Below are 11,091 nucleotides of genomic sequence, written 5' to 3'. Positions count from 1 at the left end.
TTTTTTTTTTTTTTTTTTTGGCGGTACGCGGGCCTCTCACTCTTGTGGCCAGAGCACAGGCTCCGGAAGCGCAGGCTCAGCGGCCATGGCTCACGGGCCCAGCCGCTCCGCGGCATGTGGGATCTTCCCGGACCGGGGCACGAACCCGTGTTCCCTGCATCGGCAGGCGGACTCTCAACCACTGCGCCACCAGGGAAGCCCCAAACATGTTTCATTTTTAACGTAATCATATAATATATTAGCAGTAATGGAGCACTGGGTAGTATAGACAATGTATTATCTCAGTTCCTTCCATTTTTTTCTTTTATGGGCCTGGTCTCTTGTCAATAGAAGTAATTAAAATAATAGCAGAAAATCTGTGTTTTTCTTATAGTAGGGCAGTGGTGGCATAAAAGATAGAAATAAATAGTGGTGAAATATTTAAATAATTATTGTTGGGTCAGCATTCTTGGCTTTGGTGTTATTGTCCTATGTATAACACTTTTATTTTATTCCTCCCTGTTAACTCTTTCTACACATTTGCCAGGGTGACCTTGTGAATACAATTGGTGAGAGTGTTGCTCTAGGTGCCTCTGGAATTATAATGTGGGGAAGTCTCAATTTAAGTCTAACTAGGGTAAGTTGAATTGATAGGAAATAGATGAAATAATTTCTACTTTTAATGTTTTTGAGGATTGTTGTGGGATTGAATAATAAAGTAAGCACTATGTTTGGCACAAAGTAGTAGGGACTCAATTGATAGTGGCTAAGTCAAACTATCTTTCATTCGTGTGGTTGTGTTGTACGCCTGTTTTCCAGCGAGGAAACAGAAATTTGGTGAGATTAATTGAAATTCCCTAGGCTGCGTGGCTAAGGAGTAGCAAAAACAGGACTACAACCTTGGTTTCCTTATGTGGTGTTTGGTGTTTTTTTCTACTATACTGTGCTGTGTCACTTCTCAAAAGAGCTCAACTAGTCAATATGTATTCACTCATTCTTCCATTCACCCAATTACTGTTTATTAAGCACTTTTATTTAGTTAGTCATTTAATGACAGTTTACCATGGGGGCCAGCAACTGGGGGCAGGGTGTGGGCAGTTGGGATTTAGTTACTTTTTGAAAATATTACTAAATTGTTCAAAGTTTCCTTAAGGGAGAGGAAAAGGAATCCTTCTTTATTTTCCACAGGTTATATTTAATAGTGTCTATTTTAAGTAAAATTTTAAGTAAAACTTGTTTTGTTAGGAAAATTGTTGGTTTTGTTCTGTATTCATTTTCTGCTAATGCATTTTCTTCAGTTCAAAAAAGCTTTAACTATCATGACCTAAACCTTTTCTCTCTTCCTTTATTTTCATCCTTTTTTAATTCTCCATATGAGGTCTTTATCCTTCACCTCTTCAGTCTTCTTGAGTCAAAGCATAAGTAAAACTGTCACATGGACACTGCTGAGCTGGAGCTGAACTTTTCCTTCTCTGATGGATGTGGAAATATTAGTGACGTAGGTGCCATGGAGAATGTCCAGTGAAGCTCTTGGCCCAGATATCTTATCCTAGGACCTACAGAGAACTTTATACTCTAAGACTTTATACTAGACTTTACACTCTGAGAACAGATCTTTTGACATCTTGTCCTTCAGCTAGACTAGCCATATTTTTCCTTCATTTATAAAGGTACTTATCTTTGTGAAATTCTTTTAAGGTAATCTGAGCCCTCCTACCTATTTGGTAGATTCTGTTGTCTCTGGTTTGATCAACAGTAAAGAGAACTAATAAAAAATATAAGTTCAGGGAAAGGTATATGTCCCTTTTGCAAAATCTTCTATACGGCAGAAAATTATTTAAGAATTATAATTCTCCTAAGAGTATTCCTAGGTTTTATTAGTTGTTTTCTCAAACCTACAAACTCCTTTCTCAAGGATCCTGTTAATTCTACGATAGAACAATTTATAAATTCCCCATACTATTTCCTTTTTTAAAATTTTTCAGAATTGAGAACTCTTCCCTTACTCTGATGAGGAATGAATCAGGCATTCTCCAATTAGTAGGATGGCATGGCATACTACTTGTCACATTTTTTTTAATTGCACTTTAATCTTAGATTCACATAATTCTACCATGACTCTCAAATCACCTTCAGTATTATTCATACAGGGACAGTCCTTCAACTTTAATGTGATGATTTTCTACTTAATGACACTGCCTTGAAATTGTTCCCTGTGGACTCTGTTCTATATATTTCTGCTACCTTTCCCAATTTATGATGATTTTGAATGTTAATTCTGTCATTACTTCCCCTTTTTTCTATGTCATTTGAAATCAATAGAATCATGGATTACTTGTGTTTCCTGATTCACTGACAACTTGAGACAATGGTAATTGCAGTTTACTTGCGATGACTGAATTGATTTAAAACAATTGTTATCAAATGTAGGCAAACCATTTCCTTCCATTCCATCTTATTAGATCCAATGGCGTGACAGAGCCAGCTTCCACTGGTCCCAGCTCATGAGACCTGATTGTTAAATATTCAAAAATTTTGTGAACTGTTGAACACAGCCATTATTAAAAATTAAATTATAAAACTCAGAATAAAATTAAGTATGTTAAAAACAGAAAGTATTGATAACAAATACTTAAAATGTATCAATTATTTACTTTATTTTACTATTATCCATACTTTTGGGTTATTTACACCTATTGTATCTGTCTAAGTGGAAATGGTATTGTGTAATGGTGTACTCTTTCACACCATACAACCATAATGGTGGGGTAATTGATCTCCAATTCTGCACTCAGGGAATGCCAGGTTGGTAGCTTAAAATCGGCCATGGTAGGAGTATTTACACCATGGGTATTGACAAATGCTATAAACTAGGCTTTATCTCTTAGAGAAACAGTTTTAGATCCTTCCAAAGATTGCATCTTGTATAGGCTCATGATGCTCAAAACATTCTCATCCTTTTACTCCTCTTCCTGTCTAGTTCTTGTCTCTGTAGACAATTCCAATGTCATCTGATCTTGGTATAAATTCTCATATATCCCTGGCACCGGTGATAACTGAAGTTGGAGGGATAGAAACAATATAAAACAATAAAAATATTCGATGTGATAAATTCTATGCAGAAAATTAAAATAGAGAGCTGTAAGAAAGTAGACTGGAAAGGTGTCTGAGAAGGGTCTTGTCTAATTAAAGCTGTGATCTGAATAACAAGACGGAGTCAACCATGTTAAAAATGAGAGGAAAGAGCATTCTGGGCAGAGGCAACAGTAAGTGCAGTTTGAAATGGACCTGCCACCCCTGTGAAACAATTAGTATATCTAAGGCTGAGTGGGTAAGGGAGAGTTGTACAAGAGCAAGGAGAGGTTACACCCCATCAGGCTGTATACAAGTTGAGAGAAGTTGAATTGTAAAATAAACACCATGTAAAGCTATTGGAGGGTTAAGAAGAGGTTTTCTATTGGTACCATAAAAATTACAACAAACAGTGGTTTAAACAGCAGAAAATTATTATCTTACAGTTCGGTAGTTCAGAAGTCCAATATGGATCTTAATGCTGTAAAATCAAGATGTCGGCAGGGTTGCATTCCTTTCTACAGAAAGACCCTCATTTGCTCATTTGGGTAGTTGGCAGAATTCATTTCCTTGTGTTTATAGCATCAAGACCTCTATTTTCTGACTGGCTGTGGCTAAGGCGATTTCCAGCTTCAGGAGGTCACCGCATTCTTTCCCTTTTGGCCTTCTCTATCTTCAAAGCCAGCAATGCTGGGTTGAGTCTCCCTTAGCTTTGAATTTGTCTCCCTTCTTCCAGCTCATTTTTAAAATCCAAGCTACATTTTTAAGGACTTGTGATTGAGCCCATCCAGATAATTCAGGATAACCTCCCCGTCTCAAGATCCATACCCTTAATCATATCTGGAAAGTCCCTTTTGCCATGTAAAGTAACACAGTCACAGGTTCCGTGGGACTGAGGTATGGACATCCTTGGAAGGCCCTTGTTCTGCCTACTGCCGATGGCAGCACCTCAAGGAAGGCAACAGGAAGTAGATCCAAGTGGAGGTTGTGAGGTTCCTCAACTTGCCTGCCCACCCGCCCACCACTTCCTTTGATCTTTTACTGAAGGACTAACACGGCCAACTCACTCCATGGGACTGCTGATCATGAAAGCAAGCAACTACCTTCTACATTCTGAAAAGGACGGAGTCCCAGTTTTAGAAAGTATCAGTTTCAAGATGAATCATTTTAGTTACTCATCACTCATACTCTGCCAAATAAGTATATCTGTAAAAGAGCTGTCATAATTCACCCATACTTGAATTATACATAACATTTAATATATACTCGGTTGAACCCGTTTAGTTGTTTTGAGCTAGCAATTTAGAAACCACTCTTTCAAATGCCTAAACTTGTCTGAAAAATGTGATACTTATTACATTTATTTGTACTTTATGTAATTTATACATTGAGGGCTAACCAATGATATGGGGCCCTGTGTTAGCCCTTTCATGTACTTTCTATCTTGTCATCTTCACAACAACCCTATGAGGTAAGTGCTATAATTACCCTGATCGTATGATGATGAAGCTGAGACACTGCCAGATGAATTAATTTGTCCAAGGTCTCCCAGATAGGAAACTAAGACTTAGAACGCTTAAGAGATTCCCAAGCTCACACAGCTAGCCATTAATGGAACTGTGACTCCAATCCGGACAGATGGACTCCAGAGCCCATGCTCTAATTCCTCCACCCGCACTGTACCATTCTGCCCCTTCCACCCCCATTAGTTTATGGATTATTGAGAAAGACCGAGGCTAGGGCATACTAACCCTCAACTGGTCGATTATTTAGTGACATGAAATGGCATGTGAAACTTACAAATGTTACAAAAAACTGTTGGAATCGTCTTGCTTGTTCAAGTAAAAAAAGATAAAACATTTCCTGCTCTTACTGGTCCTCAGTTTTTTGTGTTTGTGTGTGTGCTTCCTTAGAAATTGCTTAATGTAGTGAATTAATTCACATATGAACCAACTTTGATGTTAATAATCTGATCTTCATATAATTTTACAGCAATCTTGCATGAACCTAGGCAATTACATGAAGACTACACTGAATCCTTACGTAATCAATGTCACCTTAGCAGCCAAAATGTGTAGCCAAGCACTTTGCCAAGAGCGAGGAGTGTGTACAAGGAAATACTGGAATTCAAGCAACTATCTTCACCTGAACCCAAAGAATTTTGCTATTCAAACTGGGAAAGGTGGAAAATACACAGTACATGGGAAACCCACACTCAAAGACCTGCAACAGTTTTCCAAAAAATTTTACTGCAGTTGTTATGCCAACATCCGCTGTAAGAAGAGAGTTGATATAAAAAACATTCACACTATTAATGTATGTATTGCTGAAGATGTTTGCGTAGATGGCTTTCTAAACTTAGAACCCGGGAATCATTCTTCTAGCTGGAAAGAGATATCTGCTACCACTCTCAGCAATATCTCATTCTCTACACCAACGGTCACAGTGTCTCCATGTGTTCCTGGGAAAGGTCTCCGTGGGTGCCTCAAAGTCACCTGTTCAGTGGAACCCCTCTCCAACAACACCCAAGGGGGCTGTCATACTGTTAAGTGGAAAAACACTTTCAGTCAGTTACATATTCAAAACAAGAAAAATGAAACAACCTATTAAAGTACAAATTCAGTGCTTATTAGGCTTCCTGTCTACATTCTTTGTGTTTTTGTATTTTTTACATTTTATTTTTAAATTAATTAATTATTTTTTGGCTGGGTTGGGTCTTGGTTGCTGCGCGCGGGCTTCCTCTAGTTGCGGTGAGCGGGGGCTACTCTTCGTTGCGGTGTGCGGGCTTCTTATTGCAGTGGCTTCCCTTGTTGCAGAGCATGGGCTCTAGGCGCACGGGCTTCAGTAGTTGTGGTACGTGGGCTCAGTAGTTGTGGCTTGCAGGCTCTAGAGCGCAGGCTCAGTAGTTGTGGCGCATGGGCCCAGTTGCTCTGCGCCACGTGGGATCTTCCTGGACCAGGGCTCGAACCCGTGTTCCGTAAACTGGCAGGCAGACTCCCAACCCCTGCACCACCAGGCAAGTCCCTTACATTTTTATATTTAATAGTTTCACTAGCTTATTTTTTTTAGGCAAGTGATGATATCTATATATTTAAAGTTTTATATTTGAAATGTGAATCAAAACTCATGGCCAAGATAGTATTTTAATTTTTTGAGCAAAGATTGCTTTTTCATGATCAAATTGAACTTGGAATTATTATTGACTGATAAACAAGGAATTGTGACCAATGCCTTTAATTTTCAAAATCATAGTGAGGGCAGTGTTATTACTAAATCCATTGATAACTACATTTCACTTTTGAAATTCAAAGTAAACTCTTGATAAATAAGATAGCATAGAATTTGCTTTGTAAGATGATATCCAATTTTGTATTTTCTAATTGCCATGTGTATAGCAGATATTTCACAGACTGTGGATGTGTATATACTAAGAGGTATCTATTATATTCTTGGTTCTACCAAAGACTGATTGTAAGGCCTATAATACTTAGAGGCCTAGTGTTCTTCTGATAAAAGTGAAGATTTGAATAATGCCAATTTATTGTGAATGAATGTCTTTATAAGTAGTTTTTAATATGTAATAAAAGTGTCAAGAAAATATTAAATGCAGTATCTTTTAAAATGTAATATTCTAAGCATACTAGTCTGTCTCAAGCATGTAACTATGGTTTTAGGCTGTTTCATCTTGATAATTTGTTCAAGTTGTTTTATAAAAAGGTAACCTTTAAAAAGTGATTAATCAAAAAAAAAAAAGTGATTAACCCATCAACTTTTGTACATGATTTAATATGTCTTCAGAATTCATATATGAAAATTCTAATTTTCTTTTCATTCTTGATTGTCAAATTTGACAGTCTTGTGTACCTAAAAATCCTTATTTTATCTAAGCATTCACATCCTTCCTATAGCATTTATTGAGTGTTTATTCTTTGCCAGGTTCAATATTGTGTCACAGATTCAAGGTGAAATAGCATGCTTCTTGCCATCAGTGAGTTTGTTGCATATTTGAAGAAGACAGACATCAAAAGTGGAAACTTACAACATAATGTGTGAGAAGTGCTATAATACAGTTCAGCATGCTCTGGCATACAAACAAGAATCTGAGGGTGTCAGAGAAGGATTCCAAAGATGTCATGAAAGAGATGATGTGTCTATTACCTTGCAGGCTGAATAGCAGTTAGCTCACACGGAGACATGAGACAGAAGGAACTTCGGTAGGACAGAACACTGAGTGTGGTTTTAGAATGGTATTCAGTAGATGATGGCCAAATGATGTACTGATGCCTTTTGTAAACCATACTAAGAAGTTTGGACTTTACAAGGAAGATGCTCCCAAACTTGCTGACCTGATCCATTTTTTTTCCCATGCACATATATCACAGCATGATATATTTCTCTATTTTTACTTCCCATCACATTCTTATAATGTAAACATCATAAGGACAGGTGTTTGGTCTGTTTTTCTTGCTGCTGTATCCACAGTGTAATGAATAGCATCTGAGAGTTAGTAGGTGCCCACTAAATATTTGCTGAACAAATAAAAGCCAGTGGGGAGCCACTAAAGAATTTTAAGTGTGGAAGTTGTCATGACCACTTGGATCCTCTCAAACTAATGCTACCCTTTTCCTTAGCTCTGCCCTTTTCCTTAGCTCTGCCCTTTTCCTTAGTTCTGCCCTTCATTCTCTGCTCCAATTATGATTCTACTGTCAAAGCCGTGTTTTCATAAGTAAGCCACAAAATGAGACAATTTGGTAATGATCTGGGAAGGATGCTACATATGGACTAGTTTCCTTAGTATACATAAATGGCTGTCAGGTGATTGGGAGTTAGAAAAATGGAGCCAGCAAGGTGAATTGGAAAACGCATGGATTTTGGAGTTGGACAGTTATAAGGGCAACTTCCAACATTTACTAGCTATACGAGCCTGAGAAAGGTAACTTGGCACAGCTTCTATTCTAATAAAATGGTGATAATATATATCTTTTAGGGTTCTTGAGAGGATTGACTCATATAATACATGGAAAGAGTTAGCCTTAGAAATAACACAGTAAATGTCTGTGGGAAAGGGATGGATATATTTTTACTGGGTATGGAAGATGCCTGTATTACTGTTGTTGGATGGAAAGTCAAAACAGTAGACACCTGTCTTGGCAGACTTGGCCATGAACCCCGTAAGAAAAGAGGCCACTAAATAGAAAAAGAGACTTGGCAGGAATATTTTGTGTAATACACAACTTTGTATATGGTTAGGTTTGCAGGGGCAAAGTTGTGTTTCCATTTAGATCAAGTATTTTTGCCAGGGATCATGCTTGTATCTGAAATACAAAGAGAATAGTACAGTATCCCTGCTCTTCGTGAACTTGCACACTGATGGGCTGCTAGGTATGGAAACAGAAGCTGTCCATAGATGCAGCATATACATAAAGTATAAAAACTGAAGCACTATAAGAACACAGGTTCATCCAACTAACAGAGTACTAAAGGAGTTGAGTAATTTACTTTCAAAAGATATGAAACTAGTTTGTTAGATGCAGATGGCATCTCTAAACTCTCAAGTATACAAAACCTGTCTCCCTCCCAGCAGAGGGCTCAGTTCCAAAGTTATTACAGAGAATATATGCTTTTATTTTTGAAAGTGAATTTGAATGGAGAATAGATATAAAATAGGCCATTGGATTTATTGTATAGATATATTCAATATTGTGAGAAGTAAACAGACATTCACTAAGAGATGTTGAAAAATGATTTAAGGACATTTGCTAAGTAGTAATGAAGACATGAGAAGTGGTGTTAAAAAAAAGCTCTTGGCAGTGAACTTTGGATAAATATATCCACTTAGGAAAATTAACTGTTGGATTCTTAATCTATGCAAACATTATGCAAACACAAAAATGACTAACAGGAAAATGACAGCCCACAGGAATATATAGGACAAAATGAAAAACAGAAGGCATGAAAAGAGAAATCTTTCCAAAATGCTGACCTTTATTTGGTAAATGTAGTAGTAATTTAAAAAATTCACTTCTCAAGTTTTTTAATAAATTGGTTGCTGGCAAATTAATTGATCTTTAGAAGGTGTCTACCTACTATTGAGGAAGAGGACAGTTAGGCACATACTACTGTTGTGTGACTAGATACTGGAGGACTGTGAGGGTATTTACTTGCCATGTAACTTCACGCTGCAATGTTAGAGCGATTTCTGGCCTGTATTCTTCCCACCCCGCTTCCAGATAACCTTAGGAAACACACAACCACGTGCTTGGGATCCTAGACATGGCACAATTCCTGGCACAGAATAGGTGCTCAAGAAAGAGTTGAAAAAATGTTGCAATGATTACTGAATATAATTGCTATGGACTGAAAGTGAATTTGATACATTTCTAATCCAGTTGGTTAGCTACCATGTTTTTTCTTTGTTGGAAAGGTATCTTTTTTTTTTTTTTTTTTTTTTTTTTTTTTTTGCGGTACGCGGGCCTCTCGCTGTTGTGGCCTCTCCCGTTGTGGAGCACAGGCTCCGGACGCGCAGGCTCAGCGGCCATGGCTCACGGGCCCAGCCGCTCCGTGGCATGGGGGATCTTCCCGGACCGGGGCACGAGCCCGTGTTCCCTGCATCGGCAGGCGGACTCTCAACCACTGCGCCACTAGGGAAGCCCAAAGGGTATCTATTTTGAAAGCACTTCATTTAAAATTATTTTTGACTTTGGAAATGCTCCCCACCACTCTTTTCTGTTTCTTTGGGTACATGTTGAAAATGGTCTTACTCCTAAATTCCTGTTTAATAATAATAGCAATAATCATTTATTTTCTGCATATTTGGATGTTTTGACATCTTAAAACACCTTTCTGGCGGGGAGGGACTGCCCCTTCCAGGGTCAGCTGATTCTCAGAGATAACAAAAGACATGCTATTTGATATGGAAACTAACCAATCCAGAGTCCTACCTCCTCTATCTGGCCTCTACACACCAGGAGGCAATACTCCTCTGCCTTAAGCATCCCAGGGCCAGGTCCCAGGCAACTAGAGAGCACCTCTATAGCCCTGATGGGGTTCTGGACACACTACCCCAAATATGGCACCTTGGTTATTGAATATTTTAAGTTGAAGGAGTTTTGAGAAAACGGCAGGAGCCGGAAGGTCACTTTAACCCCCTCCCCACCTCACTCTTCTTCCCCGAAACAGACCGTAAGACCCTCATGTGAAAGGTGTCCTCTGTGGATCTGGAGGAAAGAAGCAGACTTTCCTCTGAAGACAAAGGGATGCCAAGAAGAATCAAACCAACAGGCTTCGCTGAGTTTCCCCAGTTCCCTACAATTACGTCATTCTCCTTAACCCATCATCTTTCTCCCCTATTGCCCCTCTTTATCCAATCTAGAATAAAAATACACAGGTCGAACTGTTTTCTTTGGGTCTTCATATTTTTAATGAAGGCTCTGGCGTCCCATAAAACTTACATTAAATAAATCTGTATGCTTTTCTTCTGTTAATCTGCCTTTGTCAGTTTAATTTTCAGACCCAACTAAGGGCCCTCAGAGGGTCAAAGAGAATGTTTTCCTCCCTGCAGCTCAAAGCCTGCTGAAATTATTCAAATGAGCCAGTCTTAAACTGTTCACCCTCCCCTGCCTTGCCTTCCCCAAGGAAACGCCAATAAAGGGTGCTGGCTGGCGTAGGTTCTCCCGTGCTGCGGCTTCTGCATCCTGTCCAAAACCTGGTGTTCCTCATGTGATCCTCTGTGTAGCCATTCAGTCACCTTTATAAATTAAGACTCTCAGAACAAACGACAAAGCAAAACTGCTTTTCCCTCTGTTAATACTTAGTTCTTTTGTAATAAGTTCATATGTCTACTTGTTAGCTGAAATGAACAATATGCCCATTTTAAAGTGTGTTTTCTAGACTAGTTAACTTTGAAAGGAGCACCTCTCATGGAGAGGTCGTTTTGGAGGGAACCTTTTGAATTACTATACCTAGTGAATGGCAGTTTCCTTTGAACTTGAAAAAACAGTACAATCTCAGCCATGGGTCTAGGATTGATATTTCAGGACT

The 11,091-nt window shown here is 38.6% G+C and overlaps 1 protein-coding gene across 1 annotated transcript in view; it reads left to right on the top strand.

Annotated features, from left to right (window-relative positions):
• Positions 1-5,661, top strand: part of SPAM1 (sperm adhesion molecule 1) — a 6,989-nt gene extending 1,328 nt beyond the window's left edge. The window contains exons 2-3 of the mRNA XM_007471281.1: positions 527-616; positions 5,044-5,661. Coding sequence (XP_007471343.1) covers positions 527-616; positions 5,044-5,661 — 708 coding nt within the window. The remainder of the gene's footprint in view (positions 1-526; positions 617-5,043) is intronic.
• Positions 5,662-11,091: the final 5,430 nt, after the last annotated feature.

Source organism: Lipotes vexillifer, unplaced genomic scaffold (genome assembly GCF_000442215.2).
Source record: "Lipotes vexillifer unplaced genomic scaffold, Lipotes_vexillifer_v1.1 scaffold618, whole genome shotgun sequence".
Taxonomy (NCBI): Eukaryota; Metazoa; Chordata; class Mammalia; order Artiodactyla; family Lipotidae; genus Lipotes; species Lipotes vexillifer.
This window is presented reverse-complemented; position numbering and strand designations above follow the sequence as displayed.